This window comes from Ptychodera flava, chromosome 14 (assembly GCF_041260155.1).
Source record: "Ptychodera flava strain L36383 chromosome 14, AS_Pfla_20210202, whole genome shotgun sequence".
NCBI lineage: Eukaryota > Metazoa > Hemichordata > Enteropneusta > Ptychoderidae > Ptychodera > Ptychodera flava.
This window is the reverse complement of record NC_091941.1, coordinates 19,996,746-20,013,472: the sequence shown is the minus strand read 5'-3', so window position 1 is coordinate 20,013,472 and position 16,727 is coordinate 19,996,746. Positions and strand designations below refer to the sequence as shown.

Genomic DNA, 16,727 nt, shown 5'->3' with positions numbered 1-16,727 from the left:
TTACAGCTCAGTTATTGACGTGTCGAGAAATCAATAGAACAACCGAATTCCCTAAACTGGTGATTCCTTTCAGAACAGAAAGGAAAAAAAAATGTACTCATAAAGACATAAACTGTCATGTCTATCATGTGTAATATTTTAATTGAAAAAATTGAAGAGTAAAATTTTACAGTTTACAGTCAAATGATAAAAATAGTAAGAGCAATGAAATGAAACAAACCCATGAATAGGCACACCTGGCCCACAGCGTTGGCATGCAGCAAAGCGTTCTGGGAAACCAGGGGCCTCCCAGGGATAAATGTAGCATTGTGTCATTCCCATTCAAATTCTATCAAGGACTTCATGGGTTATTCTGCGCACTATGTATGTAAACGTCAGGCCCTTTTCAAAATTGAGTTTCACTTCAGAAAAAAGATTATGTGCTTTAAAAGCCAAATAGTAAATTATGGGTAATTAGTCGCTACCCGAAGGTCATCTGTATGGCAGTCAGGGCTGGTTGGGGTGCATTACGTAGTTTGTAGTACCTGCCACAGTTTTCTCTCTATTCATTCAATTTCAGTTGGTGAGTTAAATTAAAGTGCAGTTCAGCAGCCTGGCAGGAGTTCTGCTCTAATAAATGTGGAAGTGATTTGAGGGCTTAATATGTCGCCATGGAGACAGAGGACAGTTATACATCTGAATCACCGAGGTAGAATTTTACCGGTAGAATTACATCCTGAGCTGAATACATTATGCCCGCGATCAGTCGGGAGACTCATTCTAGAATACTTAAAAAACACAAATTGGCTTACAATATTGAGTCTGTTCTTTTCTCTGTCCAGGTGACCGAAGTAGCAGGAAATTATATTTCACCGTGCATTCATTTTAAATAGCTAAAGAAAGAGCATATGGATGTAATGTTGCATGTCTTGTACTTTTCAAGATGTAATGGATTTAGCTTGCAACAGTTATTATCTCACACTGACCAGTCGGGCAGCCAGATGATAGAATTTTTTAAGTTAATGTATATTCATGGAGGTAAAATGGTAAAATTGATTCATTCATGTTAAATCACAGTTGAGTCTATAACTGAACAACATGCATGTGCTTGACGTGGCATTCTTGACACATACACTATCTCCCAAATTGAAAAGTAGGTTGTGATATTTCTCTTCTCCGCTTCAGCGCTTTACCTATGCTAACCTTAGGCAATTTTAGTCACAGTTATATAAATTTACTGGGCACACAAACCACTGCTCAAATTTTGATTGCAAATATGTACATGTCTGTCAGTGAAATGCTTTTGTTAATTGCTTATAATACTCATATAGTGTTGGCAAAATTCAACAGTTTTTGAAATCTCATACAGTCTGACTAAACAGCCTCTTCTTCAGATGTCCCTGCATTGAAGGCCAAGAACTTGTCTTCCCTCCAATTGGAAATTAAAGTTAAAAGCATCAACTTTGCAAGCATGTAGCCATGAAAATAAAGTTTTTGCAGTTACTGGAAATGTCATAGCACGGTGAAACTAGTGACCATAGTCATAGTTTTTAGAAGCAAACAATAACCACCAGAGGAAGTCGTTGTTGTGTTTTAGTGTACTTTTTTGTAAAACAAAAGCCACATGACCCACACAGTGTAGCCGTCATCATTGGTTACCTTTAGATACTTGAGATATTGTCTCATCCCGGTGGCTTACATCACTCAACAGTTGTTGAGGTGTATAGGGTGAATATATTACATTCATCGTCTTTTGAACTGTCAAACATGTAAATTCCTATGTTGTGTTCATTGGCCAAAAATCTTTACTTTTCGTTTGTCAAAGGAGATGTCACAAGTCGCCCTATTTTCTTGTCAATATTCAGATTATACTGTACAATAGTTTGAAAGTTTTACGAAATTGCTGTCTCCTCACTCAATTTGAGCATGATTTTGCAAACAATGGGATATGAGAAAACTCTGTGACGAAAAGTTTGATTAGAATTCACCCAATTAATCTGAGAATTTCTTTTGTAGTTTCTCTAGTTCTGTAACTACTCATCCTATGTCTCGAATCAAGAAAATCAGTTTGCCCATTCCATGGCCACTTAAATTCAGTAGACCATTAAAATGCAAACTAAATACAATGTGTCACCACTTTTTACAGATTTCACAAGGTCCACTCATATAACTACGAGCTCAAATATTGACCAGAGGCATTAGAAATAATATGTTTTTAAAATGTTACCAAAAGACACTGCCATGTGATCGATAGGGATCAACCCTATGACACTTACAGCTTTGCCGAGGGTTGCTGATTTGAGAACATAACCCTGCCAAAAATTGAGTATTTCATGTACTCAAAGAAACTAATATTTTTCTCCCAGCCAACACTCTTGCCTGTGTCCGTTTCACTTTAGAGTTGAAAAATATTATTGACAGTTTAATTTTGTCTGCACTTTGTCAGAAGTACTCAGAATGGCTTATCTCCATCTGGAAGCTCTTTAGATAACAAGTAAAAGCCAAATGCTTTCAATCACAATAGATTATATAGGGAAATTACAATATTGTTCAAGGACTTGCTTGACTGATCTCCCAGTTAAACAAGTACAATTATAATCGTTTCTGTATAAATAATCAAAACTGTCATTCATCATGCATAGAATTTTAAGTCCTCGTTGGACTTATAAAAGGCTGCATTTTCCCAGTGTCTAGTTAAGCATTAAAATTAATAAGAATAAAATAAATTTTCCTAATTTTTGGTACCAACGGCTTGTATACGGAAAAAACTGTGTCATATTATATTCCATGTGTCCTTTGGTAATTGGAAACGTGAGTGGAAATTAAGTGAAACTCCTTCCCAGATTTCAGATGCCTCGCCTGACTTGCATTGTAATGTCAGTGTGCTAAAATGAGTGAACAGCAATTTAGATACTGGATTCTAAAGCCTGTAGCTATAAATGGTTTACACTACATCTACAGGCACCTGCTTTTTGAAGTGTGTTGAGATTAGGCACTTACAGGTACACAAATTACACGGTAAACCTTCTAGTGTAACGGCTTCTGTACATAATTCTCAGTATGTTTTGTAATTTGTTAATGCAAAATTTTTACATGATTATTTGTTCATGTGAAACTTTTACGTAATTTTTGTGTAATTTATCATATATAGGAGTCAAATTACGGAAAAAAGGACAAATTTTAGTTTGGTTGTGTACCAGGTAATTTTAGATGTGCATATTGGATTGTTGGGTCTGTGTGAGAAAACACAAAGAAAAAAAAGGAGCTTTTAATTCAGTATTATCAATTCAGGAATCGAAGGAATAGCAAGTTTCATTTTATCCAGTGTATGTGTAATGCGAGACAGAATTATGTGATTATTATGTGATAAATCGTGTGTGAGAGTCCTGAATATTTACATAAAATTTAATTACCCTTGTCTTGTGTATTGTTTGTATTGCAGGAACGTCGTCCCTGGATATGATAGTGTGTGTCCACCAAACAAGTGACTGAGACAGACAGGCAGGCAGATAGACTGACAGACTGATTGACGGACTGATTTGACAGACAGACAGACAAGATGGGTGACATGAATTGGAATCTGATGTCTACTGGTTCAAGGTGCGATATCATTGGTTCTAATGGCACAGCTCTGGGATATCTGCTCTATGGAGGAATCCCCCAGAACTTGGGATTCAACATTCTCTGCTGGGTTGTGAGTATATTCTGCCTTCTCTCTATTCCTTTTTTTAAAGGAAAACAGATTTTGCGATAATTAATTGGGTGAAATCCAATAATTCCACAAAATTGAATCTTGAATGATTTGAATTCATAGGGTGTAGTTTGATTGTGGAAATTTGAGAGCATGCACATATTTCATGTACATGTACACAGTTCATGAGAGCAGAAAACAAATTAATTGTGACTGTCGATATTTTCCTTTTATATGCACATACAAATGTAAGCAGAGAGTTTTGTTTTTGAACACTTATATTTGCCAATCAACTCAATTCATTGCGTTCATTCTTGCATGTGAAGTACAGTTTATGTGAACGTAAGGAACCGCCCAAGGGGAAATGTAATTATGGATAGCATTATGTATGATCATTTGTACCTCTGCCCACGCAACTGTTTGGCCTAAAGGTGACACTGGAAAACATGAACAATTTTGTCTATAGCTTAGTCACGCGTACACGTAGATGCTGTAATTACATTACATTTGAACTCTGGCAAGGAGTTAACATTGAGTCTATAGATATGACGGTTCCTGCAGCACACTCTGCCAGTGCTTGCCAATCAGAATTTTCCAACGCTTTCAGAGAAACCCTTGCGCTCTTGCTTCCTATTATGATGATAAGACCAACCCTGTGGGCATTTTCAGCCGATGGCCCCTGAAAATGGGGGCTTCAACAAAATCATGTGACCAAGCACAGAGTCAGTCAGAATGGAATATCCCATTGTGCCAGGGGTGAAAGAGAAAAAAGGTTGAGATTCATTCATAGCATATAAGACATAAACCGATGAATAAATCAAGAGTTTTTTTTATCGTATCTCTATTGTATTTAAATCTGAACCAAATTGCAATTATGGAAAGGACACATTAAAGGAGATGAAATAGATGCAGGAAATGATTTATCAATAGCTGTGATTATGAAAGATTTTTATCGCTGCATGAACACATACAGTAATTTCATTATGATCTATTCATAACTCAGTAACAGTCTAACAGAGTGACATTAATACATTAATCGTGAATTTCTCTGTTTTGCAGCAGGAATTGTTTAAAAATAAGATTTTTAATAAGTCAACAGTATCCAGATATTGTTGTATGTGCTGTTGGTATGAATATGTGTTATTTTAATAGCTCTTGATGGAGAAATGTGCCACGTTCACACATATCATTGTACAACTGATCACACATACTTATCATCGTAGTTTTGTGCTGATTATTTACAACAGCCACCATAGCATGTACATGTATGTTTTGATGTTACTGATGAAAAGTGTGCAAAAAATTGGCAACATTACTACAAACACAGTCTCCCATAATGTCAAATAGTCAAGAACAGGGATTAATGATGGTGAATTCTTTTTTGATAATTTTTGCTTCAGTTTTAGTGGCTTGATTTGAGATGAAAATGACACTGTATTGTATTAGTTGTAACAGGATAATGTTATGTCTCTCCCAGATCGTACTTTTACTGTTTGCCGTGTGCAGGAAGATTGCTGGGGACTACGGACGCATTGCTCTGGTCCAGCGTGCTGACGAAAGGTAAGAGGAAAGCCAATTGGCAATTTGATTTGGTTTTGCAGGTTCAGAGGTTGAATTGAAATATGCATGTGCAAATCAAATAGGGACGGACGGACTGCTGGGGTCAGTTGCAGCACCATGTCTCAATGAGATGCTACATTTTGAGTCCATTGCTATTATATACTATGGACACCGCAACACAATTAACACCTTCACAGCAATATACTGCTGGCTATAACACCAATACTCGTTGTAGATTTTAAGAGTGAAATTTGAAATCGCACTTCTTTTGTAATGAAATGATGTGATCATGCATTAATTACTAATGTAGCCATTACATTCATTTAAAGGAAAACATTTTTCTGTTGAATTTTTGTACTTTTTCATACGTGTATGGTTATGCGAGATAGTTAAAAATATTGATAAAATATGACAGATGTGTGAAATTCAACATTGGCATTATACTTTTGTTCTCTGGACTTTAAGTACCGGTAATATATGGATAGAGTCACTGTGTTTTTATAATTACCATGTGTGACAGAAAAACTATAAGCTGTGTGTTTTGCACAAAGAGGGAGGCCCTTCGAAGGGGAATGTACGTCTGGCTGCATTAAAGCTACTTGCGGTGATAAATTCAACATTTGAACTTCATTGTCAGAGCTGGAACCTGACAAGTGAATAGAATCTGGTCTTTGTCAATCTGTTCTTTGGTAGATGTAGCTCAGAAAATATGGACGGATGTAAAAATTCACCAAGACAGATGCACATGTTCCCTGCAGATTGATCAATTGTGCGCCCTGCAGACATAGATAATCTTTACAAGGACCTTCTTGCTAAAGTGGATTTATCAACATATTTTAAATATATTGCACATCTGGTCAAAAGCCTGTCTGTTTTTATGTACATGTCACCTTGAATACTCAAATCCACTCGCATTTTTGATAAGTGACATCGATAATGTTGTTAGCAAGTGGCCGATGGATGCTTGACCAGGAGTGACGTTGACTTATAATTGAACGTTTTTCTGTACGAGCGTTAACGTTCTCCCTCTGAGATAAGGTACAGATAGATCTTATCTTGTGGAATCTGTCTAGTGTCTCTCTGTTGACGCAAAGTGAAAATGCCGCACATCATATATTGTAATCTTTTAATTTGAAGTTGAATTATAGTGCAGTACTCAGAGTTTGTATTTTGGGGCAGAGTTCATGGTAGGATTGACGTGGTCGATAAAAATAGTCTGATGTGTGAAGGATTAACCCTTTGAGTGCTGTAATCTTCAAACCAAAATTTTAGTGCAACATTTTTTCCTATATTTTTATGAATTTTTCTGTGATTCTTTTAAAATTTTGGACCAAATGGACAGCACTTTTCGTAGACTGCAGTTTTGGGTCAAAATTTTGGGAAAAATCTGTCAATAAAATGTTTGGACCTGCAAAATATTGTCTGGGTTATATTAAACTTTGGTGACTAACATTGACTTTGGCACTCAAAGGGTAAATAGGAAGGAGTGAGTAAGGCATTTCTACGTTCAGAAAGTACATGCCGTTATTAACACTCAGTTGGTACGTTACATTTATCTCTCAGTCTACTGACACACATATCTTCAGGTGCCATACGTACGTGCCTGCAAAGGACAGCTGTCTCAATCTTGTATTATTGGAGTTCCATACCCACAAATTCAAGGATGCAGAAACTTAGAAGGCAGCCAGGAAAAACAACTGGCTGTCAGCTAAAATTTGCCAGCTGTGAAAATATCAGTTTAATGAAAAATAGGGACATTTTGCACAAATTTAATGTGCCCATAGCACACGTACACTATTTGTAACCAGCCATACTCTTATTTTTGTCACCTGTAATCAAACTTTTCTAGATCCCTGCAAATTTTTAACTCTCACCCACTTTTATATGCCAGATTAGCTTAGAAAGTTTGATATATTTTGGATACTTACAGTATGTCAGATTTAGAATATTCCTCTCTTGAAGGTAATTTTAAAGGAAAGCAGATGTACAGTCAGCCAGACTTGATTAGCAATTAGTAAAGCTGTGCTATAATTGGTACAGCGCCGTCTCCAACATCTCCTGATCCCTCAAGAGTGAACCAATTATCTCCAGTTCACTCAGTACGTGATACGGCGTGTTCTTAGACTGTCCTCAAGAGTCACTTGTCCTGGATTTGCCCGGCAATTAGGCTGTCATGTTGGTTTAGATGAGTTTGTCCTTTCATAGCAGTGCATTCCACAATGCATTTCCCTGTAAGAGGGATCCAACCTTGCCCTAGCTAGCAAACAAGTTTTGTGCCAAAATTTGGTGTTGACCAGAACAGTTTCAGATGTGTATCACTATATTCATATTGTGTACAGTAGTAATATTTCTGCATTTTGTAGTCTACATGATATTGTACAGTAACTATCATGACCGTGTATCATCATGAACAAGATGTAGTGATGATCGATATACAGGTACTAGGGTATATAGAGAAATCTACATCATGATGTATAATGTACGGTAGTAGCAATTAATTGCATGACGTACCATGAACAACATGTCCTGATGATGTACTTGGACTCAGAGTGGAGAAATCTATTTAGGCATACAAGTATGTGTACCCCTATAAAGTCTGTATGTACATGTACCTGTATACTCTCTAGATTCACAATGTAGAATTCATTCTGGAACAAGAGTGGCATGATACTTGATATGTAGGAATATTTAACATTATTTGTGACAATTGAAAGCATGGTGTCATATTGCATTTTGTAGCTTGCATGGAAATGCAACCAATGGTGCTGTGAAAACAATCTACAGAATCTGAACTTTTTGGTTTTCAACTGATGGTGAATGAGCAAACATTACAGTTTCTTGTCGATCAACACATTTTATCCGTACAATGGCTTGCCCGAGAAGGATTTGTTACAAATTGATTTTGGGGATGGAGTGTTCATCGTGAAGTGGTTGAGTGTTTCCTAGCTGTCTTGTAACTTTTCTCAGAATAACGTTTCATCTGAAATTGCACACGCTAGTTTCTCAGAAAAACTTTTTATTTGAAAGTGCATTATAGGCTGAGTTTCTGTAAAGGCCACGAAATGTCTCCCTATCACTTCTGAAAATCAATATACCCTCATCATTAGTGTGACTGTGTGTTGGCATGGAAATCAGATGAGTAGTGTCTCAGATGGCTTCCCTCAGGATGAATATTTGTCTCAGGGTTTGTTTTGTGGTTTCACTGACTCAAATTGCTCAGAAAACAGACCACAGCATTAAGGTAGCGTTGCACTTAACCAACAATTGTTTTCTTTCAAAGCAATATTTCTTACCAAAGATGACATGAAAAACCCCTCATACTATAATGTTCTAAAAGCAGAGAATCTAAAGTTTAGTATGGTAGCAATATTTTACTCGAAGGGGTACATATTTGGGGTAGAAAACCTCAATTTTGATATTGATGATAAAAATTAATTTGTCAAAAACTTGATACAACATTATGAAATTTAATATTGCATTTGAAACAACAGTATATGTACAAAGAGACGACAATTTTGTTTTGTGTTATCTATTCTCATTTTGAATGGCAGAGATTGAAAGACTGACATTCAAAAAGTGATAAAAATCATGATAAGCAAAATTGAAATGGCCGTTAGTCAAAATGTGAAAACTTTATTGCAAAACAAATGTTGTTTTGTTGAATGGCATTTAAAGAACATAATGTGAAATGTCACCAAATTTGACCCAGCTTGAGTGGAGTTAAATTTATTTGGAATGTTAAAAACAGGAGAAAAAAGAAGCCTGGAGATTTGCATAAATTTACATCTCTGCCAACCGCTTGTCGTGCTAAAAATTGAACCCTACCAACATTTTGATCTTGGGCTAACAAATTAATGAAAATTGAATGAATCTGTGCAAAAAAGTGAAATCGAGCAAACTACTCTGTATCAATGTGCAACGCCACCTCGATCTCTTTATCTGCGATCGATCATCATGGATGTACTATTTTTGTACATCCATGGATCGACCATACCTGAAGCACCTGTTCAGATTCTCTGAGTTTCAAGGTGTGATCACGGACTTACACACAAGAGCCAAGAACGCAGGATGCTTTTGATCAAATGCTGCATTTTTTGTGAGATTTGAATTAACTGAAAGGGAGGGGAAATTTCTAAAGAAAGTAATTCTATTAAAAAATTGCATCAATTCCAAATGAAATTAATGATTGTGTCAAGGACGAACGGAAAGATGTGACTAAAATAGGACATCGTGTGAACTTTTGACTTTGTGAATACAAATGCGAGACAACCCACTGGTGCATAATATCATACGGACAATAGCAACTAACGAGATACTTATTGAAGGTGGAATCTACAGTATTGCTTTCTCTGAATTTGTCAATTTTTTCTCCAACCTATTGTGTCATGGCTGTGTGACTGCCTAACGTGACCTTTCATGCTTCTTTCACGTCAGATTGAACTTCATCACTATTTTTGTATTACACCGACAGTATATTGCGATGAAACTGAACACCATGAAAATATTAACATGAACAATGCAATAATATACAATTGTACCAATTATTCTGCTTTTTGCATACTATCATATGTGCACCTTTATAGTGATCTTTATCCCCAGTAGGGTAAGTACAAGATAAACACCAGTCTTTCCCAGGATACATGTCCCTTTTATAGACTGATTATTTTGACCTTCACTGCAGAATATCTGCTTCTTTACATGTTAGCATGCTGAATCCTCAACATGACTGCTTGCGTCAATACACTGTTCAGACAGCCATTACTAACATACTCAACAGGAAATGGTATCAGACATATAATAATTGATCAATATTGACCCTGTACAAGTCAATTTGAATTAATTGGTGCCATCATAAATTAAACTCCCAGAGCTCACAGCAATTTTGTAAAAAAATCACCAAACAATGGTTCTGCACTGACGGTTTCCTCAACAGTCAGAATAGGGGGCCCGGCACCGTATAAAGGTGGCGGTTTCTGCAAAGAAATCCCCTCAAATTGGTGAAATGTAGAGATAACCCCCCCCCCCCCCCCCCCCACCACCATATACCCATGTTCTTGTAATGGTCTCAACTTTGCCATATATATGATAACAGGGTTAAGCCAAATTGTAATGAGAAAATGGTGAAGTCAAACAATGAAAATAAGTGCATTCCCATTCATTGTCCAATCCTGCTCAAGGGAATTTTGAACAGTGAATCAAACTCTGTCTGTTGTCGTCAACATTTGGACTTTGATTAAATGGACTGAGATTTAAGAAAATAACAAAAGTGCTCAAACCACATCTGCATGCATGTAACGACAGAAAGTAATTGCATTCCACGATTAAGTAACGATGTGAACTGCCTTATTATATTTGAGTGCTCATACCATATTAGTTTCCCAAAGAAATACAGAGCTTGGAGAAAAATTTAACATTTCATACAGTAGACAAGTGTGAATGTGTGCTTTACAATTAAAGTCCTTGTAAATAATCCGTGAAACTGGAAATAAAATATCAAATCTTGTCATTGTCCTTGGGTTGATTGCTTTGTAAATATTTTAGTGAATTTCAAACAAACGCTCTTTCACGTACAACGGTAAAAGAAAGAGTAAATATTTTAAGTCGTTTATCCATTATTCATCGTAGCGTATTTATTCCCTTCTGATTTGCTTGAATCAAAGTCTAAAAATACACCTAACATTAATCAACGATCTGCAGGCTGTTGCCATGGTGAAGTCTAATCTGATCACTGTTATATTGTGTACCGAAACAGTACGGTACTGTGCGTAATGCGACAGAAGATAACTGATTTGATTTTAGTGTTTCTTATATTTCTGCGAGTGAATGTAGGGCTGATTTTTAATGATGTCACATTTCCATTACAAATATGGAAAAATAAATACTCGTCTGAACTTATTAATTAAATTTCTAGATATTACGTTGGCAGGTATGGTGAAATTAGAACTTTGTTACTGCTGAAAATTTATATGACAATGGACCTGACTAGAAGCTATCCTAATAAAAACAGCTGCAAAAAAAATCATCTGAATTCTAATTTGTTGTAAGCAGCGGACAAAATTGCGTGCACGACATCATATTTAGTAACAAACCTACCATAGTCGTGATCAGTGCTATTGCTATGTTACCAGTGGTACTATACCCCGGTTTTATCTGAAATCTTGATTTTTCAAAATTAGTACATTATTGAAATCAATAATTTATTGCTCAAAATTGTGCTATAAATAATTGATCAACACTGTAGTAGTTTGAAGGTAATATTTTTTTTGGCAAAATTTGGTTTTGATAGTACCATTGATGTGGTGAAACAAGTGTACATTCACATGTATGATGACAATGCCTGTCACTGTTAATGTCACCTGATTCCCATAATGCATTTTGGCATCACCTGCACCGTACGTAGTTAAGCAAAACACCTAAAAATGCTTCACTGTCATGGTTTAGGGCAAAGATGAAATCTTCTGTTTGCTCTGATATGTGACTGGAACAGAAATTACGATATCCACACCCAGTATGCAGAATGGACTGCAGTAAACTCTGACAGAATTCATGACTCTTTGATCCATGACATTTTCAAGAGGTTAAAAAACTGATCTCGCAGACATAATATCCTCACCTTTGTGTTTAATGCATTTTTCCACTTTTGTTAAGGTCTTGTGCACCTCGAAAGTGGAAGACTTAAACTTTTGCTCAAACTTTCCTCAAGGAAACTTTCAATCATTCTCTTTCAAAATCAAGAATAAAAATCAGGGGTCATCTTGCAAATTTTGATACAAGAGAAGCAAGTCACGGTAACCCAACATTTACCAATATTTGACATTCAAAGTGGTTGCCATCCCTCTGTCAACGCTATGGGGAAAAAATTAAAATTTTGATTTTCAGAAAAATAAGACTGAAAATTTTATTTATACTCCAAGAGTTTGAAAATGAGTCCACACAAAGTTGTAGATCAGAAAGGTATTGTAAAAAAATTGATAGCATGAACATCTGTCCCTGAGGCATGTACCTTAAAGAGATTTTATTAAGTATATTGCAATTGTATCAATACTTCACCCTAGTACACCGCCTTTTAAGATGATGAAAGAACATCTTATTAACCCTTTCACCCCCAGTTCCCTGTATACAGGTCCAACTTTACCATAGAAAACAATGGATTTGGGACAAACCATGGTGGTGAAAGGGTTAATTTGTGTGTAACTGAATTGCAAAAACACTGCACAGGCTGTGGTAGCAACCCTGCACCCACTTCTTTACACCGATAAATGTTTGAAATTACTGTTACAGTAAGTAAAGTACTTTGTAAAATACAAGATGATGCATAGGGCTGTGTGTTTTTCTTGAAACACTCATCCTCAGATTAACCTGATGTATTTTTCCCTTTCAAAATTTACCACCCTGCTGTACATTCTATTGTAATATGCTGGTAAGACGTAGTTGTATGCTTTTCATTTTAGCTTGGCATGTTTTTTGAGTTGCATGTACACTAGATAAAATTTGCTTTGTAGATGCTTTCAGGCCTGCTAACATCACTTTCCAAATAACTTTCCACACTATCTAATGACCACATTTTTCTTTCTAGCTAGTCGGGTCCAGTAATATTGAAATAATTGATATTAAAATTTCAGTTATTGTCATTTCTCTTTTCTTCAGTCAATTGTAACTGTTTTTTGTGAGATGATTTTCAAGTGAAGGGTTTTTGAACAATCTGTTCATATCATATTATATTGTTTTAATCCGTGTTTTACATGTCGACTTATGACAGTATAATTTATATGATGCTTGAAAGTCTAAGGTCACAGTTATATACATTAACATTGACCTTGAACTTTACTTCACATCGTGTCTTCTTCATCTGACTTTGCAAAGATGATAAGTCAAGGGGGATTTGACTGCTGAAATTATAGCAACACTGAGCTCTAGTACTGTCAAAATGACTGTGTATGAAAACGTCAGTATTTGCATGAAGCTGTGATTTCTTTTCTCACGAAAAAGCTGCAGAAATTTTCCTACTTGTGTAATGTTTGCTTTTCTTACTGAACATCATAACTTTGAATGATTTATGGCTTTGCGAGAAGTCACCGTGTTAAGTGGATAATGAATCACAGAGACTTACTGTCCTTTGTTAATTTCAGCATTTAAGTTCTCACTTTAGGTTTATATTAAAAATGCAAATGGGAAACTCATCTACTTTCAGATTTATGGGTATACAAATGGCTCCTGTATTTTTTCTCTTCAAGATATACTTTGAAATACTATTAGCTTGATTCACATGATGTTGTTTTGAGTAACATTAAGAGAATTTAAATCATAACACAAAACATAATGCATGATGTTTGACTTTTACTACAATGAATAAATGTTTCATTTATACACCAAGTTTTAATGTTCACTCACTCTTGATATATGTGTTAAAGTTATATATTGACTGTTATATTTTATCATAGGATATTTTGTGTAAGTATGTACATTTAAGTCAAACAAGGAAAAAGTAATATTTCATATTTTCTCTTTCTTCTTCACCTTGTACCAGTCAACCTATCAACTATGATGGCAATGTCAGAGCTACAGGATACAATGTGTAGGATTTCTTGTTTCAATTCGGTTTGCAATATTGTCTCATATTCAAGTTTTCCTGTAATGGTATTTCTACTGTTCTCCCTCACTTTTCTCTTTCTCTGCTCTTGATTTATGGTTTGTTTATGAATGATATTAATCACCTTTAGAAATTCTCATTAATTTTTGCATTTTTAGGACACTGGACACGAGCATTTCATAACGAACTCCCATTGATATAATCCTCATACAGTGCTTGCATACGATACCATCTGTCTGTCCTTGACATGCATTATATACACACCCACTTCACCAATTTGGTTGCTGCGCTTGGCAATCACATCAAAATCACACCGAATCATGGACAGCTGCGGCCTACCATCATCTGCATGACAGTCAACTCCATCAAAGCAATAATGCTGAAATGCAACAATACACCCTGTACCACTCGAACAGCTCTTAATTCTAATAATTCTGCGGCTGCCATGATTTCAACATTGAATTTCTCTTATATCTTTCCACATCCTGGATGGGTATTCCATTCTTTGCCCCATGGATGCCACTTCTCTCTTCCCAAAAATCTTTGGGTATAAGGGTTTCATCATCATCATTGCTCGTGTAAGGGTTCATATCAAAATATCAGAAGTACACAGTACATATTCTGCCACAACACTGCAACATACCATGTCATGCCATCATGTTAAAATAACGACTGTCTTCATTTCATTAATGGTCATTTACAACAAAGGGATTTGTTTGTAAACACTTCACCGCTAAAAGTAACAAATCATTAAAGGGATAATTGCATTGTGTAAACAATTATAACTTTTTAGTTGTAAGAAATTGCATAAAAATTTTTCATTATTCTTCATATGCAGCCAAATTTATGGCTGAAATCTGTCAACATCAAACACCGTGGTTTGAGTGATCTCCATCCATCTTCTGCACCCTGTTGTCCACATTTATCACCCTATCATAATAGACTTACAAGTGCCCAAGGTAGAGTTTCTTCAATCTTAACTTTATGCAAAAACCACTGGGCATTAATGGTTTAATTTAGGTTTGCCTGAAAAGAAGCAAAGAAATGAGGTAATATTATTATGCCGGATATAAAAAGTGAGTTATTCTATGAGTGACATACCGTAATCATGTGACCTAGCTGTCACTTTGGCTCAAGTCACATGACCATTTATGGTAAATGTCTAACATAAAAGAATTCAATTCCCGATGTTTAGATTGAGTTGACGTTGATTCCGTCTTTCAATTTAGACTAAAACTACTCAGTGCTGCTGTTGCCTCTTTCTAGGAATTATTCATGGAGGCTTTTATTTCTGGAGAAAAAGTCATTTCCCATGACGAGGTTGAGATGGTTTCTTTCTCAGGAAACACAAAATCAGTATATTATTAACGCAGTGTATACTGCATCTCTTCTGAGAAAACAGCATACATGTATGAATACTTTAAAGTGTGCTATGAGAATTCTTGTTGCCTTCATAAAATGCATAAGGTGTTAAATTTAAAATTACCTAGTGCTTTAAACAGTTTGAGCTTGCAATAAAAAGTATTCTCAGCTTTTAGAAAAAGTGAAAAACGAAATTCCAATTTCTCATTTCTTAATGAGCAATTCATTGCATGAAATTGCGAACACCAGGGTATTAATCCGTAGCATACTAGCACATTAGAAGAAACCAGTGCCAAATTTTAATTTTATCCTTATGCATAATCCAGCCATTATTACCTCATTTCTTCTCTTTATCAAGGATTTGCATCACTAATCCTTCGTTGTTCTGGGTTCATAATTTCTGACAGCGAGATATGTGTGAATATTTGAAAACAGAATTTTATGATTGGATCAGAATAACTTTAATGTTTGGTTGCATTGGTTTCAGATGGACCCAGAGGTTTTTTGGAGACCACTCCAAAGACGAAGGCGTCAAGCCAATCAATGATGTTGAAGGAGAAGAGACACCTTTAAGGTTGCCACATCAAGATGATCAGGTACACACGTGGCCTTCCTGTGTGATTGCTAGCACTTTGTCTGTCTGTGTGTGTGTGCTTGTCAAAATGACTCTATGGCCCATATCAGAAATATATTCGTTTTTAAGCTCAGTTCAGGTTTGTTTACTTCTTTTCAATGTGTTTCATTAATTCTACAATCTGTACTGTCCTAAATCAGAGCTGATGGTTAAGAACAGTTCTTTCAGACTGCATCACATAAATATTTTACCTTTCTTATCACCGAGTCTTTCAGACTTATAACAGGTCCAAAGTGCAGGGCCTGATGTATCATTAGCTATAAGTTGTCTCATAAAAAAATATAACTTAATGTGATTAAATTGATTAATCAATCTGAGCAAATTATGAAGTCAAGTCTTTGCACATACAGAGCTGTTAGAGTTCTATTGTGTCTGGCAACATGGTACAGATTTGTGGCCTCCCATTGAATTTTATATCAGCACCTGGCTACATATTATGATTTTGATATTGTGACTTTTCCGAGTGTTTTAGTCCTTTTCACAGATCTTTTGGAAATGTTTTTTTAAAGTTCGTTGTCCATTTGTTTATATTGTAATTGTTTTTTCTTGTCTGTTTGTCTTTAGACTTTTCTGTGTAATCCATACACGATTTTGTTGTTTTTGCTGGTTATTTTAAGTATCATGTTGTGCAAAGTAAATAAATAAAAATAAAAATAAAATATGAGAGCTTGTGTGGTGAGTGACAAAGATGTTTGGGGTTTGGCATCTTTTCAGGGATATATAAACAGAACTTTGTCAAAGTGGCTTCGTAATGAAGTGTATTTGAAACGTGTCAAATAAATCATAGTTTATCAGTTCTCCATGTCATATATGCACTGGATAGTTTACACAATGTGTACCTTATAAATAATACTGTCAAAAGCAATATTTTGACATTAATTTCCAGCGAGATCAATGTCCACCTTGATCAA

General features: G+C 35.7%; 1 protein-coding gene across 5 annotated transcripts in view; it reads left to right on the top strand.

Annotated features, from left to right (window-relative positions):
* LOC139149672 (calcium permeable stress-gated cation channel 1-like) overlaps positions 1-16,727 on the top strand; it is a 43,103-nt gene that overhangs the window by 3,057 nt on the left and 23,319 nt on the right. For 2 of the 5 annotated variants that reach the window (XM_070721532.1, XM_070721533.1), the window contains exons 4-7: positions 3,422-3,673; positions 5,148-5,230; positions 13,758-13,805; positions 15,670-15,778. In XM_070721532.1, coding sequence (XP_070577633.1) covers positions 3,539-3,673; positions 5,148-5,230; positions 13,758-13,805; positions 15,670-15,778 — 375 coding nt within the window. In that variant the 5' untranslated portion in view covers positions 3,422-3,538. Of the gene's footprint in view, positions 1-577; positions 689-3,421; positions 3,674-5,147; positions 5,231-13,757; positions 13,806-15,669; positions 15,779-16,727 lie in introns of those variants that run through there. The other 3 variants (XM_070721534.1, XM_070721535.1, XM_070721536.1) reach the window with 3 other exon arrangements.